The sequence below is a fragment of the Osmia bicornis genome, chromosome 8, assembly GCF_907164935.1.
Source record: "Osmia bicornis bicornis chromosome 8, iOsmBic2.1, whole genome shotgun sequence".
Taxonomy (NCBI): Eukaryota; Metazoa; Arthropoda; class Insecta; order Hymenoptera; family Megachilidae; genus Osmia; species Osmia bicornis.
The window spans coordinates 10,430,919-10,453,301 of NC_060223.1; the positions used below are offsets into that span (position 1 = coordinate 10,430,919).

Genomic DNA, 22,383 nt, shown 5'->3' on the forward strand with positions numbered 1-22,383 from the left:
CCGGGTCTCGTTGCAATGCAAATTCGCTAGCAGTTCTCACGATTACAAAGCCATTAAAGAGCAGCCTATGTAAATGAACCCTTGTCTACAATTTTCGCTTTCTTTTCTCTACATCTTCTCTGTCTTTGTGTGTTCCAGTTACTATCTGGCCACGTCGGAACAAGACTCGGCGGTGCAACATTTGTACCGGATATCCTTGCGAGCCAGCGACCGTAAGCCAGAGTGTTTGAGTTGCGGTATTGTGCGGGAAACGGACGGGAACCGATGTCTCTACAACACGGCCAAGTTTTCCACCGATCATTCGCATTACGTGCTCACTTGTGCCGGTCCTGGAGTACCTGACATCACCATCTACAACAGGGTAAGTGAGAGACGTTATTGGCTAAACGTGATTCAACGAGGTCGTGAAATTTTCCTCTTTGATTATTGCCTTTCCCCAAATGTTCCTGCCATTTCTATCGGAGGAAAAACAGATGGTAATAATTACATATAAATAACGTGTTACTATTCTTCTTATAAATCTTTATGAATTTCTTAACAAAAATTTTGAGATGTTGCAAATGCATCTGCCTCGACAAGACGCTTCCCATTCATCGTTTTCCGCTTAAAGGAAAGGAAATGAATCCCTTCGTCGACGGATTCGAAAGGGCTTGTCTGCGAGAAAAGCCGATTACCAGTTGTAATCGTTCAGCTTCTGATAACGAAGCTGAACAGTCGAGTTTCTGTATTTTTTTTTTTCTTCTCTCATTTCGTTCTCGTCACGATAGTCAAACGCGTCGTGTCGCGTCGCGTCGCTTCGCTTCGTTTCCTTTACGATTCCTCTTCAGCATTGCCTTCCTTCAAACGATAATGTAATTACCAACCCGGATAATCGAACTTCTCTTCGTGAAAAACTTCAGAATACTATTGTGCCACGTTTTATCATTCTTCCTCCAGTTGCTCGCGATAAATTCCTATTGAACGACCCCATTGATTAGGGTAAAAGAACAGCCCTGCATCGTTAGTGTGTCTACAATTCTGCGAATTATTTTAGTCTCGCGAATGCCAGAAATTCATTGTCGTCGGGTGCTGGTATACCCATCGCACGATTATAGTGGTGGAATAAAATGGCTAAGCCAGTTAAATTTCGTTCACCATGCTTGTTAAACAATGGTGAAATTTATTTAATTCGATAGTCTGATAACGATATCATGTTCTCAATTCTTGGCTTGATAAACGGTCGCCTATTCGATTTCAACGAATTGTTGGGAATTATTGGGATTTGCCAAACGATTATAAAACTCGTATCATTCGATTGTTTAATAATCTGTTTATACCCAAAGGTTTTTGTTGAGACAATTTTTCTAAAAATTTACCGCTGAATTTTTTCAAATAAAGCGTGACCAAAGTTTAAATACGGGGAACAAAATCTTTTGCGGCGAATGATAAAACGGTCGAGAGGCAAACTAGCAAATTAAAAAGTGAAATTAAAATTCGATTGAAAAATTGAATGAAGCAGGACGGAAGAGAGTACAGGAAATATAAACAGCGAACTGCAATAGCGTTAATTTTTCTTTGAACCTTATTAAATAAACTTTCGGTTCCATTCGAGGAGAATTAACGAAAAGTAATTAGTGGAGAGTAGTAATATTTACCTCTTGAAATATTGGAGAAATCTCTTTGAATAACTGATATTATTAATGTAATGCTATCCAGGCCTGCGCGATGATATCGCATACCTCAAGTTAAATAAAAAATATTTTAAACGTGATTTTTTGCATAGAATTTCATCTTTAAAAGAGTTTTAATCGTCTCGTTAAGTCATATTTACCCAACTTGAATGGAACACGAATCTCGCAATCAGAACGAGTTCAAAGATCTATCTTTCAGAGTTCGATTCTCTGGATAACGATTTATAAATTCTCCGTCATTCTCGAGGGAAGAGGTAGCGAGGACGATTCAGTGAATCTGTCGGATCTAACGAAAGATTAAACGCTTGGAATAATACATTTAAGCGAGGCAAGAAAGCGTGGCCGTTGCGTGTTCGACATTGATGCATGATGGCTTGAAAGTTTTCGACCATTCGTTCTTAAGATCGCCCTACCTTTCGTGTAATGCTTTCGATTACGAATCGGAACGACGGAAATGGAGAATCACGTCGTTTTTCAAGCGCTCGCGACAAATTTAAGGGACCCGATAACGCGTATCCTTTAGGTGAAAATTCTCTCGTGAAAGATTAATTAAAAGTCAAGTGTTATCGGTAAATTCCATTTCTCAAAACGAGAAACGTGGATAGATTTTACAGTGTCGTAATTCTTTTTCAGAATTCTACGAAGCTTCTGGCATGGGAGAATAACGAGGCGGTTTCGGAAATCATCAAGGAAAAATTGCGACCGCTTGTGCATCGTTACAAAGTGCCAGTTCCCGGTGGGTTCAATGCTCGAGTTAGACTACTGATTCCACCTAATGCAGATCTGTCTGGCGCCACCAAGTATCCGATGTTAATTTTCGTGTGAGTATATTCTTACCAAACTGTTCGTTTAATGTTTCGAAATAATTTTTCAACTAAACGAGATCGTTTTACCGAGAAATTACATACGTGCCCGTTGAAATTGCGCTTGATTTCCCTCGATCTTTCACCTCTTTCGTTATTTTATTCGTATGCAAATGCTTGCCACCCCTATGAATGCGCTTTAATGCCCTCGAAAGCGGATACGAATTATTCGTGGTGAATGGGAAAAAAAGAAGAAAAGACTTGGGGGAGGGTAGCACGTGTCAGACACAGCGTATCATTTATCAAAAAGTTTTTTGCGACCATCCGTTCTATCGAAAGGTGTCTCGCGATACGACGGAAATATTCTCGTGAAATTCATTCGACGACCTGTAAACGCGACCCCTGAATTTTTATGAATTTTTCAATATATTAATTAGCATTGTCAATTCTGTAAATTTCGTAGGAAATTTTCACGAGAAATTCATTCGAAAATGTGTATAATTGAATGAAATTCGAGCAAGTGCAATTCGACTAATTTTCATGGTGGTAGACGTTGATTCTTGTTTCGAAAATTTGATTACACAGATAGAATTCGTTTCGAGGGGATTAGATTGCGTGTAAATAGAGACAGTACACGAGATTGAATAACTGAATTAAACTGTGAAATCGAGTTAGCTTTTCTTGATCTAATCGAATGGAATTGTTTAATAATTGCTGCTTCAATTCTGTGAACCAAGAAAAAAGCTATAAAGAAACTCGATTAGCTTGGCTGGAATTAGTTTGATTGATTTCGTTATGAATCGAAACGATATATTCGAAGATAAAATTAACTTCGTTTATCGGTGTAATGAAATATCATTAAATCGAACATCACGCTTCGTTACGTTAATTTATTGAAATATCATTGTAATTTATGACAAGTTATATACTTTTTTATTCAGTTCCCCTGTTAGCTCATCAATTAATAAATTGAATCACATGGACGCGTGTCATTCGTTCTGTAATTTATAACGTTTATACCTCGTGGACCAATTATTTAACGCATGTTTCATTCACACCTCAAAACCTGTTATTCCCTCCAATCACTGCCCACTCACTTTCTGTAAAATACAAGCATGTTATATCGTAATTAGCGATTAATAATTACCTGCACGACAGCAAACAAACTCATTAATACGTAATGATGTGACGTGATTACCAATTTCCAAATTTTAATTAATATCTCGGACAGTATATTAATAATAATTTGGTTCTCGTTTTCTAGATATGGTGGTCCAGATTCGTATCAAATTACGGAGAAGTTCAACGTCGATTGGGGCACGTATCTTGTAACAAACAAGAGTATCATCTACGCGACCATCGATGGTCGTGGTTCTGGATTAATGGACGATGGTATGCTGTTCGCTGGATATCGAAATCTTGGAACAGTCGAGATAGCTGATCAGATCAACGTAACCAGGTATGTAAATCTTTCGTGAGGAAAAGCTCAATTAGTTTGCATGCATTTCGATCTAATCCCTTATTTGTATCAGCACGGTAATAGTAATTAATTGAGAAGCTGATAACGAGAGGGGTGAAAATATGATCGAATCAACCCCAGCAAAGGTTGCCTGTTTTTTCAGGGAAAAGCCTTGTGTTTGCATCTTAAACGAGCTAGCGTTTTACATAAACACGCTTCAAAGCTGGCTGCAATTTTCTCCTCCCATTTTTTTCTCTCACCCCTTCGACGACGAAATATTGCAATCCGGATGTTGGTAGCACGACGGGGTTAAAAATGCAAATGATTTTTAAATGTCACACTGCCATCGTCGTCGTGTTGTTCGAACACTTTGATCACAGGGCCAATACTAATTTCGTTGTGCCAGCTCTCTATTTACATGTAAAATGTCCCCGATGCAATTTATCGAGTTCCAGACCGTTTTAAATGCAAAAAGACACGGATTGCCTGCTGTTGTTCGTTGCATTTTTAATGCTACCGCGTCAACAAATATGACCCAGACATCGATTCAATATTTACCACGGGTACGTTTTGCCAAACAACGTCGAGATAAGTCAATTTATGACGAGTTCTCTAACCGCATTTTCCTTTTTTTTTTTTTTTTGCTTTTCCACCTATGCTTGATTTATCGGTGAGCGTGGTACGAATATAATGGCTCGAATTTAGTATTTAAAAAATATCCACCGGGATATTTACGGGGGATAGTTTGCGGCAAAAGGACTTAGAATTTAGGGGAGAGAGTTTGGATGGTTTAGCGTACAAGTTCGAGGACAAGGATGAGCAAATTCTGCAAAGGATCGTTTAGAGAAGCGATCGAGAGTAACGTTGAAGAAGTTTGCAACTCTTCGAATATTGCATGTAGGTCTTCGGATCCGTCCATTAAGGTGCTTAAGGGCCGTTCGCTATTGTTGAAACGTTCGTTGTATAAACTTGGATCTTTGGGCTTGGTCGTTCAACGTGTTTTCTATCTGTGTAAATTTTCGAATAGAAGTTACACAGTGTTTCCCAACTATTAGCATACTAAGGAGTAAACGCGTGTTTGGGAAATCGAAGAATATATTAGTCTCCGCATAAAATGAAATTGCGATAATTGTATGTAATCAACGATGACACCCCCTTCTCGAATATCCATCGAATCAGAACTTTTCCAACGGCAGTCGGTCGTTCATTCGTTCATGTAGCTCGGCCAAAAATGGAACACGCAACGTTGTACACGATCTCCGGTCGTCGCTCCGATAGATAACGATCGCCTGGGAAAAGAGGCGAAAAACTTTTCAAGCTTTTCCGACGCGCGAAACGAAACCGCGACGCGTGCAAAATTAACGACGCAGAAACGACAGCCTCGTTTTTCCTCCTGTTCCCGTTTCCCACATTTTCGAGCCTCGAAATTCAAATGTCCTGTATTTTTCTTTCTTTTCTCTTCTTTCTCTTTATTTCCCGTGATCCCAACTGTCAGCCGAGAACAAAGAGCAGAGTAGAACGTCGAGGAGGATGTTCGTGACGCGGTTTTCCGTCGCGCAGCTACTCGCAATTTCTTCAAATTTACCAACTCTACTGCTATGGATAATCTAATTACTCGATTTAATCTTTCCTACCTGCTAACATCCATGCCCAACCCCTGACTTATCGATGGCCGAAGTGGTAATCCACTAATCCGGCTAACAAACTTACTGGATCCCAAGGGTTGTTCCATCGATGGACGAGTAATCGCTTCCTCGATCAGTCTCTTTCGTTGCTGATCGACGAATCCAATGGCTTAAAAGTTCTTTTGACTTTCACCAAAGTTATAGGGTAATTCTCAGTAGAGTAAGCTGTCAAGGAGGAGAAATTTTAGCGTCGCGTATTCTCCAGTTATCGATCACGTTTGCGTATCCTCACACAGAATCGCTGATGAAAACCGACGAACGGATGCGAGAGGATACGAAGATGGTGTGCTAGTAGCGATATTCAACCCGTACTGTTCGTTGACCACCCCTGTGTATCCACGTTGCAATGTTTTGTTGGCGCACACCCCGCGTCCGTCCTGTAAAAAGCGAGTCGTGAAATTGGAAGCTGGCCAAGCGATTGCGGAATTGGCCGGCTCTCTTTAACCTCTGGCTCATTGCACGGGGTGTTGTCGCTCCTGCGTACCCCGTCACCCTTTCTCACCATCCCCTTCTCCCGCCACCACCTCTCGTTTTTCTCTACTCGCTCTTCTTTTTTACCTTCTTTGCCCTATTTTTTTCTTACCGCCCTTTTGCACCCTCTACTCTCCTGTCGTTCCTTTTTACCCGACATTCTTTTTCTCCCACCCCCACTTCCAACGATTTCGACATCTACTTTTGTTTCTTTTTTTTTTCATTCAAACTCGATCTGTCTTTTCACTTCCGTTTTTGCTTCGAGGAGAAAAATAATGTCCTGGCGGTATCAACTGCCTGGAAGGAGAGCTGGTGGATGGAACAGAATCAAAATTTTGCAGGTCTTCGTGCCTCGACAAAGGACAACGGTCGAAATTAATCAACTGATTGGCAATATGGTTTAAAATGAGCTATTTCTAACATTGTTCTGTCGAAGTTTGAACGAATTGTAAAATTTTAATTATTTTTGGCTATAAAGTACCCAGGATTTTTTGGAACAATAGTGTGCCATTATTTCGAATTCAAATATACGTCATCCGCATCGGTAGTTTCAAACTTGGAATTCGGTTCATTACCCCTTTCGAACAGCCCCGAGTAATCAATACCCTTCGGTTTAAGTGTCGCTTGAATCACCATAGAGTTTGAATCCTAGTAAAAATTGCGAAGAAAAGGGAAAGGGAAAATGAAAAATCACCAAATGAATCTCATCGATAGTTTTCTCACACTTCTTGCGGTTTCCCGCTCTTTATCTTTCTTCCCTACTCGTTTCTCCGCCCCGTTCTGTTTGCACGGTGACCGCTCGTTTTTTCCTCGTCCTTTTTTTTTTTTTTAAACCGCCCTTTGTTCCGTCATCGAACCAGCAATGTTGCTGTTCCACCCCCGCGATCGCTTGATCAGTGAATAACCCAGACCCCGTGACCGAAAGATAAATCTTTTTTTTCTTTTTCGTGGTGGGACGCCTCGGGACCGTTTAGGGGCGGGTTCGACCAATGGGGGCGAATATTACGTCGTCATCGAGAAACGATGAATTTAACGCGATGGCAGCTCCCGTTTCGCTCTGAAATTAATCGTTTACGGATTAGGTGAGCCTCGATCGCCGCAGGGTAAATTAAGATCGATCAAAGTGTGTAGGTGTGTAGATGGTAAAGCGAAAGGGTTTTGCTAATGAGTTAAATTTCAGCTGAAACTATTGTTTTAGATTCAATTAACAAGCCCTGATTAAAGCGACGTATAGGAAATTGAGAGTACGGTGTGATCGAAGAATAAACTGTAATTAGAATGAAAAGAGGTGCAAATGAAAAACGGAGGTAAGGCGCTTAGAAAAACAAGCTAAAGGCAAACTTCAAAGGCAAAGAGTATAACGTAAAGTTCAAAGAAAACTATAAAAAAAATAATAGTAAAAAGAAAAGGAAGGGTGAGAAATGAGCTATCGTAAGAGATATTCTGGAAGTAAGACAAATATAAATCAACAGCTTAACATGGTCGAACAATCTTGGTTAACTGCAAATGGAAATCGAAATTTATTATTGTTACTATTGAATGCGCTTCTAGCGCCATAGATTCCCTGTTGCACCTATTATCTTGCTTATCTTCCCTTTCATCTAAACGTATCTTCAACACCTACAACACCACGTCCGAGTTAATTAAACACACGATGACGTAGGGTGATTCCAACCCTCTGTGTCGACGCTACGGCACTTGGTTTTGATATCGCAATATCTCAGCTGAAAAATAAACAACAGAAGAAAGGATTTGTGTGGTTAGAAAATTGAATTTTTCGTTTATTTTGCGAAAGATTGATCCTTCATGAATTTCCAGTGATACCACGATTAGTATGTCCTGTTGAAACGTAGAATCACAATGCCAACGGCGAATAAGGGTGGAGGTGGTGGTGAAAAATTTCAAGCGGCGACGCTGGAGGAGAGATGGAGAGGACGCGTTTGTCGGAGAAAAAACGACGGCTCGATTATTTTCGAGAGCCTCGGATTCCAATTTATTGTGCCCACCCATTGCGCCTGTGTCGCTTCTTGCAAAGCAACCCTTAATTAAAAGAAAAAAAGAAATAACACAAATTAACCAAAAATAAAACAAACTTAACCCTTGTCGCGCGGTCGAGCACTTGCCGCGATTGGATTTCTCTCCCCGAAATATATTTAATTCTTTCGTTCTTCAAAATTATCGAGGCAATCAAACGTTGCTACTTTGAAACTATATTCAAAAGGGTTCGATACGATGGGGCAGTAATCCCAATAGCGATACGAGGGAAGCAGGAGGATCCGCGATGCGTCTCGTTGAAAAAATGAAATTCCATTCGAAAATCGATGGTCACGTTGGGAAAGGTAGCGTTGTTGCGGCGGGAATAGAATTCAACGGGCGGGTAGGTCGATTTACGAGCTAAATAAATTTTACGAAAAAAGGAATCCACTAGCACCACTACTAGCTTCTATGGGCAACCGTGTGGCTCGCCGCCTTCGCTCCCCTTGGAACCATTATTATTGAACGCACACGAGATACGAGAGACAATAGCCAAAGAGAGATTGCAAAGAAAGAAGCACTGGCGACGGTCTCCTTTACCCTTTCCCGATCGGAAATCACGTATTGTCTCGAGTGGAGGAAATCGAATGCAGCCTGACGGAGTAAAGGAGTGTTTGAAGAAGTTTTCCACGCTGACGCGATCAAGCGTCGTCAACTTTTCCACTGCGGAATCGACCACGATATTGCCCATTTTTCTCCAACTTTTGCGTTCCACTTGTTTGAAAAATAATTGATGTTTGTTTTCAAAAAAAAGAAAGGAACGATCCTCCTAACAAGATGTCAGAAAAATTCATATTTCCAGAAGAAGAATATTCTTGGTCTTGTTCGAACAGAGAAAATCAGCTCGGTGATCTATGGAAGGAAGCGAGAAACTTGGATTTCGGAAACTTCGAGTCGCCCGCAGACAGTCAAAGTCAGCCGAATATTCGCAAAAGATTCGAGGAAGTTTGATTTCGCTAGGTAACCCAGATCGAGCGGTGCTGTTGTGGCTGAGGCTGAGGCTGAGGCTGAGAGTGACGCAGTGCAGAGGGAGAGGAGCCGGGCGCGGCAAAGGATTTTAAGGTCCTGCTACACGATCGGGTCGTAGTCCTTTGGGAATGGAACTAGCCAAAGGCACGTTGTCAATTTTCCCCAATGTTTCTACTTTTTTTCACTCGACTGGTCTACGTGTCGGGCCTACTTTGTAAGGGAACTCCTCCACGGGTAACAGGACACCCTGTTCGAACGCGAAAAGAATTTGAATCTACCTACGTACTGTCCACTTTGTTCGATACTCTATCGAACCATATTCCCGTCCAATTGGAAAACTAAATTAAATGCTCTGTTAGATCTTTTGCAAAAGACAGAAAATTGCATTGACTCCTATACGGTATAAAAGTTTCTTTCCATCTCTTAACCATAACCTGGTCCACTTTTATGGAATACCTCATACAGACAAACTACATCTAGATCAAATTTTTATAACGAAAGTTTCGAGACTAACCACATATTGCTTTCGCTACTTCCACGATGGCATAAAAGGTGTCTGAGAAGCATTCAAAAAGGTTTCTATCTAGGGCAACAGGCTTGTTTCCGTAAGAAACAGCATTTATATATACGTTTATAGGTTGGAGGGGTGTGCAATATCGAGAGGATGAGCGGTGGGAAAGACGTCTAAATGGCCATTAAGTTACACACCGTGAAAGAGAGGATCGGTTTACCGGCAGGTAACAGAGAGAAGATCTTAAATTCGTAAAGTCAGAGTGTCGTCCGATCCTCTTTACTTGGAGACCTCGTAAAAATTGTTCTTTAAAAGACAGTCCACTAAAAATAAATGTAAGATGCTCTAAGTGCTTGCCTCTTGGATGCATAATAGATTTAGGTCCGAGTTTCTTATCTTGCTAGCCTCAAAGAAGATGGATTCGGAGATGACCCACTACCGGAGACGAGTGAAATTTTTGTTGGACATTTGATTTATTTGTTTCTGCAGATGGTACAGAATTATCTATAGTTAACGTTGAAAAGGTTACGCGATTTAAGAAGAAAATTCTCTTTCGAAGCAACCACTCTAACGATAACTCTGAATTCCCACCACGAACAAATAACGTAGTATCCACCATCCCTTTTACAATCTGCGAGGAAACATAGAAAGTCACCATAACTTCTCACAGGGAAACTAACAAAAGAAACTCGGCAAAGTTGGAAAATCAAGGAAAGAAAAGTTAGGTGCCTGCGGAGAAATACGAATAGCCCTGGCGTTCAACTGAAATCGTTTCACATTTAGTATTACCGAGGATTTTATTAATGACCGATCTTTCCGTCGATTGCAGGTATTTACAAGACAAGCTGCCGTTCATCGATCGTACCAGAACAGCGATATGGGGTTGGAGTTATGGTGGATACGCGACAGGCATGACACTCGCCATGGATTATCACGGCGTCTTCAAGTGCGGCATGTCCGTGGCACCTGTAACAGATTGGGCTCTTTACGGTACGTCTACCAGGGAGATAATATTTTCATCCATTGAACGCGTACCGCATACTCTCCACCATTCTAGGGTACTTTTATTCATTGAAATGTCCGAGCCAGACCTTTAAATATTCACTTCGTTTTATATCCGGCTTCTATACTCGAAACGATCAAGTTCTTTACTTATTTCTCAACCGCCTTTATCTTTGTTTAAATGACGATAATTAACGGTACCATTGTGCCACTCGAAGAAGAGACCGAGTTAATCGTTTCCACTTTGCAATCAATTTCACGTGCATTCCAGTTCCTTCATCTATAATAGATGTTTCAGTATCACGACTTTCACTAGTAACCGGTTAATTAAAATGATATCGATTCTAGGGTCGTTGATTATTATCATTATTATTATTATTATTATTATTATTGTTATTATTCGATATGAAATATCCAAGGCAGAGCTTTAAATATTCATCTCAGTTATCCAACTTTCCTCCTCGAAACGATTTATCAACATAATTTTCTTTCCCTTTAAATTATGTTAATCAACCCTTTGCGATACAAGAGGTCCCACTTTCCAACTAACAAAACCAGTTAACCCCGTTGCATTCTAAGATAAGTACAAACATCGTTAATAAATTGCAACAATTCCGAAATCGTTGAATTTTAAATAAATTTACACTTGAAATGTAATTAACACCAGATATCGTGATAAAGTAATTGTTAAATATGCTTGGTAGTTCGCAGCCACTATCAAAAGCTTATTAAATGTACTCGAATGAAATGGAACGTGAGATTCGAGTATGATTTTTTGTAATGTCAGAAGGAAAAAGGGAAACGATTCGATGGTATTGTAGTTTTTTCGTGGTGATTGGCACAGCACGCTCGTTCGAGCATCGAAGGCGAAGCAAGGAACCAAAGGAGGAGAAAAAAGGAAGAAAAAGGTAGACTCTGGTCTTGTCGACGCGACGCGACGCGACGGTTCGTTTCGGCTTCGATCGATTCAATTATTGTCGGAATCTTGTCGCAGTCAGCTACCCTCGCGTTTCCAGATATCAGATTTATTTCCTCAACGAGGAGCCATCGTTCTGAAATCGTTTCGACCGAGTCGAGCATTCGGATGCCCCCTTCCTTCTTCTCATTCTCGTCGATACACATTTTTAACGCCACCATTTTACCTTTTTACCTTTTTCTGTTTTTCTTTTCTTTCTTCTTCGGCTTTCTATCATATCTTTCCTGTCTCATACATATTTCTCTTTCAAGTTTTCCTAAATTAAATTTATTTATTTGCAGGCTCAATGTCACGCCAGTGGAATTAACTTTGTAACGAACGTTCTTTATAGATTCAATTTACACGGAGCGTTTTATGGGCTTGCCAACGACGGAGGATAATCTTCACGGGTACGAGCAAGGCCAGCTACTCAACAAAGTGGATAATATTAAAACAAAGATGTACTACTTGATCCATGGAACTTTGGATGACAACGTGCACTATCAACAATCTTTGTTGTTGGCCAAAGTTCTCGAGCAAAAGGATATTCTATTTCGGCAACAGGTACGTCATTAATATTGTATTACTATAAAGGCTTAAGTAAGCTAATACGTCGACGAGCACGTTTCCCTGTTAAGAAGTTTCTCCTTAACACCCTGAAGAGCTAAGCGAGGTGTCTGGATAAAATCAAATTTCTAAGTTGAGGTAAAAAATATTCGTATAATTCACCATTCATAAAATATTATGAAAATTTACCAAAGCGAATAGAGAGTTTCGTTTAAAATTTCAAAGTGTTCATAAACGCATCTCTGGTTTAATCAATTTATACTGAAACTCTGACTTCTTTTACATTTGATATAAAAGTGTAATTTATACACTTGTAAAAGTAAGTAGGTAGCAAACGTTGATGAAAGAAGGATAAAGGATAAATTGAGGTTTTTTGTATCATTTCAAAAACGCTTACAAAATTATCATGCTTACCATTCCTCTACGTGCTCTTCCTACATTCAGCAGTGTTTAACGTTGACGATTAAAATCTACAAAGTACATGGAAAAAAATAAAGCATGTAAGTACGAGCCAAATAAATTGCATTGTGTGTTCGAGGTTCGCGTGTACAGTCCTCTCCATTTAAATAACCAACCATTCAAATAAACTGCAGAGAACCACAACGCTGCAATAGTAACCGTCCAATTCGTTTTTATTTTTCCTTCATTAAACACACAAACCGCTTACAGTTTTTCATTACGTAAAGTAACGCGTAACAAAATTAAACGTATAATGAAGCTGAATTAAAAGATAAATTAAATTTATCAACTGAAAGCCTACCGATGGACTTGATTAATAAACTTTTGCTCGCGTTAACGATTGAGAGAACTTTCAGAAAGTTAGAAAGCGATGGTGCTTATCTATTTCGGTAATTCTTCCTAATAGCACTAGTTGAGATAAAACTTATTGTTAGCGGAGAGAGCGCTGTTGAAATATGAGATCTCAGTTTCGGGAATTCATGCGTTCAGAAGATACGCTTACTCGAATCTGAAGCTTAACTAAATCTAACTCAAAACTAACGAAATTTCTGGATATTTCGAGTTCGTGAGAACGAACGAACCCACCAGTAGATAACTTGGGAATATTTTATAGCGACCAGCTGAATCGACGAGAAAGAGGCTTTGTATATACTTTCAAGCTGAACTAATCCAAATCTGATCCAAAGCTGATTAAATTTTTTAACATTTTTTCTAACTTTCAATCTGTTTTTGTTTCAGACTTACACGGACGAGGATCACGGAATCGCTCAATCTCGCGCTCACTTGTACCACTCCCTGGAGAACTTTTTAGATGAATGTTACGAAGCATCATGATCGCAACATCGAGACTAAAGGACAATCTAGAGGATCCTCTTTGTGTCACCTGCCTCATATTCCACTTGTAAATACCTTGTCACTTGTACATATTCGATGTACAATATGTAACATTTTAGTGTACATAATTGAAAGAGAAACTAATGGGTGTACTCGAAGGCAAACATTATGACCAGCTTATAAAGCATCCCCTTCATAACCAGTTCTCAACTTGTCTAAGGCTAGTAGTCCAAGGAAAATCGTATTTCTAATGAAAATTAATTAAAACAATAAAATTTCACCAGTTGTTTGAATGGAGTACACTTATTCGTTAAACAAAAAACTACAGAACTGGTTTGTAGAATTTTTTTAATATATTTTTTTGCGGACAGAAACCAGTTCAATCGTTCATCGAAGGCCTAATGGACTCGGTATAAATCCTATAAATAATTAAGTATAACGATGATGAAGAAATCACCGTAATAGAGCATCTTATTAAATGCCCTGTAGAAATAATGAACAGGTGAGAGATGTTACGAATAACAACGGAAGAAATGTTTTTCATGTGAAATATATTGTTAACGGGGCAAATGTTATTGTATATTGTAACGACGATTATCTTTGAACTTTTAATTGCGAATTATAGTAGGACATGTTCTTGTTTTATTTCAAGAATTATACGAGGCAAGTGAGTATTAAATACATATTCAAGAAGTGTTTATAAAATACATTTCTTTCGAAGGGAAAGAGAATACGCAACGATATCTTTCATTATATTTCACTACTTTTATTTTATTACTTGGTGGTGGTACATGCTTAACAGTGATTTTATCCTCTTAATTCCTATGTTTCTATTAACGAGATGTGATACAATTATGAACTATTAAAAATAATATCTATGCTATTTTATGTTACGAGTTACCAGTATAACTCTATAAGGATAACTTTGCGTAAGCTAATGTAATCGGTAAAAAACGTTATTTAAACATGAAAATAAATCTCCTCCTGTTGGTTTTATCAATGTTAGGATAACGAAGCCTTTTTAAAATAAATCGTAGTTTAAGACTTTTCTGATCGTGTATATAATTAAGCTGGTTGGCTGATTGTTGAAAATTCTTTGATATAAGATAGCGTATCTATTTCTCCTTACTATTACAAGTACATATACGTATATGTAATATTATCGCGACTAAATAATTATACTTAAGTTTATTCGTAGCGTAAGCGGTGTACTAACAAAACTCTTTAAATACGAAGATTTTATAACGAAAGGACCACTGTAATGGTTTCGACAATGGATCAATAGAAACTTCTTAAAGTGATTGTTAACTTTTATTCCAATGTATTGTACAAAATATTTAATCGAGTATAGGATTTAAAAATACATCAATAACAAAAATATCCAACTACGCGTAATTAAGAAGAAAATACATCGTTAATTCAGCGATATTACGAAATTATTATTCTCCCTTCACTGATATTTGTTGAGTGTATCAAAAATAAAGCTCTATGTTTTATTAATATAAAGTGTTATTTTTCTAGTAAGTATTTTAAATTAATACATCAATGTACAGTAAACATGTATACTAAGAATTCTCTGTCTCTTTAAATCTGAAAAAAATATTAAATGCTTGTAAATAAGTCTTTGAAATAAAAATAAAAATTTGAAATTTTTTACATATAAATAAAATAAGATCTAATGTTATTAAAAGACACATACTGGCATTTAGTACATGTATAAAATACAGTTTGTCCTTCATCTGCTGATCGCAATTGCAATGTGGCATATGACATTTTATCATTTTGACATTGTGGACATTTTCGTTCAACAATTGGACCTTCTGCTTCTTCATCCTCATCATCCTTTTGTTTTGAAGAATCATAAGCATCCTTTTTGTTAAAATGAATAATACAATTCATAGCCATATCACCAAAAGCTGAAATAAAAAGATTTTTTACATAATATTTATGTCATCCTTAAATAAAACCGGTAAAATATATGTACCTTCAGGACCCCAGGTCCGTTGACAAGCATAACATTTTACATCTCCTGTCTCACCCAACAATGGCAAAATTGAACCGCAATCAGAACAAAACCCAGGAGTACTTATAAACGAAACGGTATTATTATCTTGTTCCATTTAAAACTTACAATCGAATAAAACATTAAACTACACCTAGATCAAGTCACTACAGACAGTGACCATAGATACAAGAAAACTGGACATGCCTTCATTCGCGAGGGGCTATGGTTCACGGGGTCCCAGGCACCCCGGGATGATACATCAGTGAGCAGTCACCTGTGCGTTGGGGTACACGAGACCCCGGGTGCCATAACATCCGTAAGCAGAGTGGCACCGGTGTTTCGGGGTCCTTGACACCCCAGGATGAGATTTTAGTATGCAGTTACCTGTAATTAGGGGTCCTTAGAACCCCAAAACGATATAATTTTGGTATGTAGAATTGTTGTTATTGCGGGGTCCTTAGAACCCCAAGAGAATATATTTTTAGTATGCAGAATCGCTGACGCTTCGGGGTCCTTAGGATCCCAACTACATATAATTTTGGTATGCAGAATCGGTGATGCTTCGGGGTCCTTAGGATCCCAACTACATATAATTTTGGTATGCAGAATCGGTGATGCTTCGGGGTCCTTAGGATCCCAAGTTGATATCATTTTGGTATGCAGAATCGGTGATCCTACGGGGTCCTTAGGATCCCAAGTGGATATCATTTTGGTATGCAGAATCGGTGATGCTTCGGGGTCCTTAGTATCCCAAGTGGATATCATTTTGGTATGCAGAATCGGTGATGCTTCGGGGTCCTTAGGATCCCAAGTAGATATAATTTCGGTATGCAGAATTAGCGATGCTATGGGGTCCTTATAACCCCAAGCGGATATACTTTCGGTATGCAGAATCGGTGATGCTTCGGGGTCCTTAGTATCCCAAGTGGATATCATTTTGGTATGCAGAATCGGTGATCCTACGGGGTCCTTAGGATCCCAAGTACATATAATTTTGGTATGCAGAATCGGTGATGCTTCGGGGTCCTTAGGATCCCAAGTAGATATAACTTCGGTATGCAGAATTAGCGATGCTATGGGGTCCTTATAACCCCAAGCGGATATACTTTCGGTATGCAGAATCGGTGGTGCTTCGGGGTTCTTAGAACCCCAAGAGGATATAATTTTGGTATGTAGTGTTGTCGATACTTCGGGGTCCTCAGAACCCCAAGAGGATATATTTTCGGTATGTAGAATCATAGATGCTTCGGGGTCCTTAGAACCCCGAGTGGATATAATTTCGGTATGCAGAATCGGCGATGCTTGGGGTTCTTAGAACCCCAAGAGCATGTAATTCGGTATGCAGAATTGGTGGTGCTTCGGGGTTCTTAGAACCCCAAGAGGATATAATTTTGGTATGTAGTGTTGTCGATACTTCGGGGTCCTCAGAACCCCAAGAGGATATATTTTCGGTATGTAGAATCATAGATGCTTCGGGGTCCTTAGAACCCCGAGTGGATATAATTTCGGTATGCAGAATCGGCGATGCTTGGGGTTCTTAGAACCCCAAGAGCATATAATTCGGTATGCAGAATTGGTGATGCTGCGGGGTCCTTAGAACCCCAAGGCGATACCAGGTCGGTATGCTTTGGGGTTGTTAGAACCCCAATACGATACCAGGTCAGTATGCTTTGGGGTCCTTAGAGCCCCACGATGATATAACTTCGGTATGCAGCATCGGCGATGCTTCGGGGTCCTTAGAACCCCAAGCCGTTACCAGGTCGGTATGCAGAGAGCGTCACCAATGCTTGGGGTCTTTAGAACCCCTAGATGATACCAGGTCGGTATATAGAGAGCGTCACCGATGCTTCGGGGTCCCTGACACCCCAATATGACATCAGGTACGTATCATTTACCCCCTGTGGCTCGGGGGACTTAGAATACGTCCACGGTAACCCCTGCCTGTCGTAAGAGGCGACTATAAGGGGGATGTAAAGGTACGAGTAAGATGAATTAAATAAACTTCGGAAAAAAATTAGAGGACGATTATTATACTTCCACTCATTGTATTTATTTTGCTTGCTTATTAAATATACTCATCGAAGGGAAATAACATTTATGATTGTATCCCTGCTCTGGGCCTCAGCCAACCATCCCTTTTATTCAAATTTTTTCACTTATTTATTATTTTACCCCTTTTTATAGGCTGCAGCCAACCCTTTTCAGTTATTAATTATTTTATCCTTCTTTATGAGCCAAAATCCATGCTCCCTAATTATTTAATATCCTATCACCCTTTACGGATCGTGGCATCCCTTGGCAGTTATTTCTTCCTTCTATTTATGAGCTGCGCAGGAACTACCCTTAAGTTACTATATCTCCGTACCGCGTGTATCCCTGTATCCCTTATCCCACTGCACCCCTCACCTCACTGCCACCCTTACATCTCCGTATCCCTTTCATCCCTTCATCTATTATATTCCTGCACCGCTTCTATCCCTTCATCCCTTGTATCTGTGCAACCCTTATAATAACCATATTATAAATATAATAACATAATATAAAAACTGGTTCGAGTAAGTAAAGGTAAGTAAAGGTAAGTAAAGGTAAGTAAAGGTAATTAAGTAAATCCTTTTTTTGCCACCAGATGGCGCTGATTCGACGTCGAGAATTTAGTTGACATTTTTGCCGCTAGAGGGCCAAAATTACTGCATGATATAGTTCCTTTTTTTGAAACCAGATGGCGCTGATTCGACATCGAGAATTTAGTTGACATTTTTGCCGCTAGAGGGCCAAAATTACTGCATGATATAGTTCCTTTTTTTGAAACCAGATGGCGCTGATTCGACATCGAGAATTTAGTTGACATTTTTGCCGCTAGAGGGCCAAAATTACTGCATGATATAGTTCCTTTTTTTGAAACCAGATGGCGCTGATTCGACATCGAGAATTTAGTTGACATTTTTGCCGCTAGAGGGCCAAAATTACTGCATGATATAGTTCCTTTTTTTGAAACCAGATGGCGCTGATTCGACGTCGAGAATTTAGTTGACATTTTTGCCGCTAGAGGGCCAGCAATTTTGTACAAAGTTCTTTTTTTACCGCCAGGGAGAGCAATGCAGGGATCTGAGGGATGCAGGGATGCGTGGGATGCCGGGATATGAGGGCTGTAGGGGTGTGAGGGATGCAGGGATGTAATAAATAAAAAGTATAGACTTATAATAGCATCACATAGAGCACACTTTATTTCTTAATTAGTAATAATAATTATTATTTAACATTAACCCCCCATCGTCCCCTGGGGGAGGACGGCGGAGGAGTGTCAGAGTGACTAAAACCGACACTGGCGTATAATACTTAGTATAAACAATTCTTAAATCTAAACTATAATTTGCAAAATACTATACTAATTCTATTATGTACATTCATAATTTAAAAATCTATGTAGCCTTAAGAAGTTATATCCTATGACGTTGAAGATATTGCACTTTGTATCCAATGACAGACAACTTTCCACTTATGAAATATGAACAATGTCTCCAACAGAGATGATCCCATCTTCTTTAGTTTGTTTGATTAAATAAATACCAAAACTTAATTTTCCATGAAATTGTTCTGCAAGTGTACGCAATGGTTCAATAGTTTTTACACCAGTGGTTTGATCAATACATATCATTTGACATCTGGTACATGGACCAGTTACCTGTACAAAAGATTGTGCATTAATAAAAAATAACTGTATTTTTTAACAGTTCTTATTCTTATTTCAACTTGTTTAAGTACATACTGCAAAACTATTTTTTCCAATATACATATGCTTCCAATGTGTTTCCTCAAAAGGTTCACAATCACTTAATATTATATTTCCTCTGAATCTGTGTATGATTGTATCTTTCTGAACTTCTTTACCAGATACTTTATCACTAAGCCATAATACACTTGCTTTGTTTATTAATAAATACTGAGCTTGACTAGAAAATGATAACTCTGGTTTATTGTTTCCTGCAAAAGAAAAATCTAATTAAAACATGAATTATAGTTCTCATGAGTTATTACTTCAACTATACCTTTTTTGTTGCTGTCACAATCACTTTGTCTTATAAGTCTCAAATTCGGTAAACCTAATGCTAAACTTAACCATTCAGAAACATTTGAACCACAGTCAAGACCTTCTACTTTGTGCCCACAAACTCGACTTTGGCACATTGTTTCTTCTACAGTTTGTATTGAGTCATTATGTAAAGGAACATCAATTGCAGAAATTCCTAAAATGTTTAAAAATAAATAAGTTGACTAATAGATATACGATAAATAGATTTATACCTGGATAATTCAACTGCATAATTCCTTTTTCCTGAAGTATAATTGGTTTCAATAAGCACAGGTTGATATGTTGTTTTTGTGTCAAACAAGTGCCAGAAGATGAAACAATCATCCATTTTCTGTCATATTGTAAACCTTTGGAGTTCAAATTCCAAGAACCTGTTATCTTATAAGCTGCACATGATTTTATTGGATATATATATAATTGTTCCAAAATGCATTCTTTTTTGGTTGCATTAGTAGGTGTCATTAATTTGAAAAACTGATTGTCATTAATAAAATGACTGACTGATTCTTTTATATTTTGTAATTTATCAATAATTCCGTTTGTACTACTTTTTATGTTATCGCTTATATCGTCCATGTTTGCGTTATGGTGGTAATATTTTTTATCTAAGGTTTTTTTATAATCTGTCCACCAAACTGGCATTTTGTTCAGTCGTGGTTTATCTACAAAACATTCTTCAATCATATGTAATAAAGTTTGAGCATCTTTAATTGTGGACATATATCCAAATGAAATTCTCACAGCTCCGGTTGGTCTCCCATTTATTAAGTCTGTACCACCTCCACAAATATATCCAGAATCATAATTCTGCAGTACTTCTTCGCTTGATAATCCTAAATGCCTTTGACATGCACCAGGATTACAGAAACAACCAGTCCTAAGATGTATTTTAAATAAAGCTGCCATGTTTAAAACTTCCATGTATCCTACATATTCACCACTAGAGCGCCTAAGATTAAATGCAATAATACCCCCTTGCAAATTACAATCCTCATAAACAGTATCAGAATACAATTTTACAACTGGTTGTCCATTTCTATGATGAAGCATCAACAAAGATTTGTATAAAAATTTTGCAAGGATAAAAACATGCTTTGAAATTTTTTCCATTGAAATAGATGATAATATGTCAAAACCATGTCTTAAGGATATTATAGACAGAAATGATACAGTACCATCTTCAAATCTGTAAAAAAAAAAGTACAAATTGATTAGATAAACACTTAATTTCTTTAGACAATTTATGAGCTTATACCTTTGATGCAAATTTTGACGTTTTACATGGAACATTTCAGAGCTCAAAGAAATTTCTACAGTACCACCACCATAATAAACTTTTTGCAGTACATCAGTACTAGAATTCTTTACTAATAGAGCCCCAATTCCAGTAGGATATCCAAACATTTTATAAAAGGACAGAGACACAAAGTCTGGTTTGAAAGTAGATAGGTCCAAGTCATTTGTTGATACAAAACTAGCAGCATCAAGTAAAACATACCACTTGGTGGATATATCATCAACTATGTTAGAGAGAACTCCTCTATGTACATCTTTAATCCATCTTAGAGGATATTTTAATCCAGAAAAATTACACTGTGCAGGATATACAAAGAGTGAATTGCTGTCCTGTTGTGAACAAGAACTCAAAGATTTCAAAGGGTAATTAAGAATTTCAAAAGCATTATCATGATTTAAACAAGTTATTTTAACTCCTTTTTTAACAACAACTTCTCTCATACCAAGAACTGAAGTGTGATTATCTTGTGTATATACAAAGTGTCCTGGAGAGGACAATACATTAGTTGTCTGATCCTTATGAAACAAGAATGTATCAGCTATTATCTTTAAGGAATCAGTTGCACCTGATGTAAAAATAACACTGTATTCTTCAGAAGATGTGTGAAAATGATCCAATATCCTATAGCAATAAAAAAATTCTTATTATATATATCTTTTAATAATACATTATAAATATATCAAAACCCTTACAAATATCTTATACGTTCTATGATATCTTGTGTCACATTGCTAGCACTTCCAATAGAGTGTGGATTAGCATAAAGTGAATGATTAAGATCGGCAGCAACATTTTTTATTTGAGTGTCAGAATACAAAGTTGCTCCTGCATGGTCCAGGTAACATTCTCCTGTAAAACAAAGGATAGTTAGAAGTGATTCTAGAAGCAAATCATATAACATTCGTTTATTATTTACCTTTAATTCTTGAAAATTCATTTTCGAAACGTTTTACAATCTGTTGATCATATACCGGTGCATATGGTGCTGTTGTCATACCTTCCATGACGTTTAGTCTACGACATATGGAACAACTAACGAAGATAGTTGCGATGACTAAATCATGTTAATACGTAACAATAATGCTGACATGTCAGAATTTATGTGATTACCTAACCGGCATTTACTTAAATTGTAAATTATTGCAACAAAGAGTTTTACGTAAGAATATACTTCACTATCGAAGACTTCAATACCGCGAATATGTAATTTAATTTTCAATGAACAGCGGCTGTTCGCAATGTTTTATTAGACGCAAGCATCATTTATAAAATAAAAGAAGAAAATGCACGATAAGATTTAGTAGAGTTGAAAAATACGAATAAATATACAAGATATCATGCTTTATGTAACTTGGGCCGTTAAGGGTATGAAGAAATAACGATAAAGTAAATCTTATCGAATTTTAAAGCATCGATGACAAAAAAAGATGATGTAAAATTGTTAATAATACAATTTATGTACTACAATCATAAATATCTATAGTTCATTTGCATACTTTTACTATTACGTAACGTGGTTGTACGTTCAATATTTAATAAAAAGCATATATCACGCGTAACAGATGCAGCAAT

At 38.0% G+C, this 22,383-nt stretch overlaps 4 protein-coding genes across 10 annotated transcripts in view; 1 reads left to right on the forward strand and 3 right to left on the reverse strand.

Moving 5' to 3' along the window:
• The window catches only part of LOC114877651 (venom dipeptidyl peptidase 4-like), a 111,307-nt gene extending 96,386 nt beyond the window's left edge, over window positions 1-14,921 (forward strand). For all 4 annotated transcript variants that reach the window (XM_029190512.2, XM_029190513.2, XM_046286727.1 and 1 more), the window contains 6 exons: window positions 139-361; window positions 2,304-2,491; window positions 3,738-3,932; window positions 10,432-10,592; window positions 11,912-12,123; window positions 13,324-14,921. In XM_029190512.2, coding sequence (XP_029046345.1) covers window positions 139-361; window positions 2,304-2,491; window positions 3,738-3,932; window positions 10,432-10,592; window positions 11,912-12,123; window positions 13,324-13,419 — 1,075 coding nt within the window. In that variant the 3' untranslated portion in view covers window positions 13,420-14,921. The remainder of the gene's footprint in view (window positions 1-138; window positions 362-2,303; window positions 2,492-3,737; window positions 3,933-10,431; window positions 10,593-11,911; window positions 12,124-13,323) is intronic.
• On the reverse strand, window positions 14,712-15,613 carry LOC114877653 (DNA-directed RNA polymerase I subunit RPA12). The gene is made up of 3 exons (XM_029190515.2): window positions 15,404-15,613; window positions 15,119-15,335; window positions 14,712-15,009 (listed from the first exon to the last, which is right to left on the reverse strand). Exons 1-3 carry the CDS (start codon window positions 15,537-15,539, stop codon window positions 14,985-14,987), a joined length of 378 nt encoding a protein of 125 aa, XP_029046348.1. The 5' UTR covers window positions 15,540-15,613; the 3' UTR covers window positions 14,712-14,984.
• A 201-nt stretch (window positions 15,614-15,814) lies between these two features.
• On the reverse strand, window positions 15,815-16,663 carry LOC114877630. Its single transcript, XM_029190457.2, has one exon. The coding sequence runs from the start codon at window positions 16,661-16,663 to the stop codon at window positions 15,815-15,817; it is 849 nt and encodes a 282-aa protein (XP_029046290.2).
• A 1,956-nt stretch (window positions 16,664-18,619) lies between these two features.
• LOC114877673 (molybdenum cofactor sulfurase 3) lies at window positions 18,620-22,279 on the reverse strand. 4 transcript variants are annotated; one of them, XM_029190569.2, is made up of 7 exons: window positions 21,728-22,279; window positions 21,504-21,660; window positions 20,770-21,432; window positions 19,727-20,700; window positions 19,471-19,668; window positions 19,191-19,405; window positions 18,620-19,106 (listed from the first exon to the last, which is right to left on the reverse strand). In XM_029190569.2, the coding sequence occupies exons 1-7, from the start codon at window positions 21,813-21,815 to the stop codon at window positions 18,921-18,923; spliced, it is 2,481 nt and encodes an 826-aa protein (XP_029046402.1). In that variant the 5' UTR covers window positions 21,816-22,279; the 3' UTR covers window positions 18,620-18,920. The 4 variants fall into 4 exon arrangements, with proteins under 4 accessions (XP_029046402.1, XP_029046400.1, XP_029046404.1 ...); XM_029190567.2 differs by having other exon boundaries at window positions 19,191-19,420; XM_029190571.2 differs by lacking the exons at window positions 21,504-21,660; window positions 21,728-22,279 and having other exon boundaries at window positions 19,191-19,420; window positions 20,770-21,107; window positions 21,254-21,400.
• Between the last annotated feature and the right edge of the window lie 104 nt (window positions 22,280-22,383).

What these genes read in the sequence shown, in the direction of transcription:
- LOC114877653 (XM_029190515.2), bottom strand. Translation starts at nt 15,539, where the DNA reads ATGGAACAAGATAATAATACCGTTTCGTTTATAAGTACTCCTGGGTTT. An exon ending in ACGGACCTGGGGTCCTGAAG is followed by an intron (nt 15,336 to 15,403) that starts GTACATATATTT and finishes TTTTTATTTCAG; the next exon opens with CTTTTGGTGATATGGCTATG. An exon ending in TATACATGTACTAAATGCCA is followed by an intron (nt 15,010 to 15,118) that starts GTATGTGTCTTT and finishes TATTTTTTTCAG; the next exon opens with ATTTAAAGAGACAGAGAATT.
- LOC114877630 (XM_029190457.2), bottom strand. Translation starts at nt 16,663, where the DNA reads ATGATTCTACATACCGAAAATATATCCTCTTGGGGTTCTGAGGACCCC.
- LOC114877673 (XM_029190567.2), bottom strand. Translation starts at nt 21,815, where the DNA reads ATGGAAGGTATGACAACAGCACCATATGCACCGGTATATGATCAACAG. An exon ending in TGAATTTTCAAGAATTAAAG is followed by an intron (nt 21,661 to 21,727) that starts GTAAATAATAAA and finishes TTTGTTTTACAG; the next exon opens with GAGAATGTTACCTGGACCAT. An exon ending in ATAGAACGTATAAGATATTT is followed by an intron (nt 21,433 to 21,503) that starts GTAAGGGTTTTG and finishes TTATTGCTATAG; the next exon opens with GATATTGGATCATTTTCACA.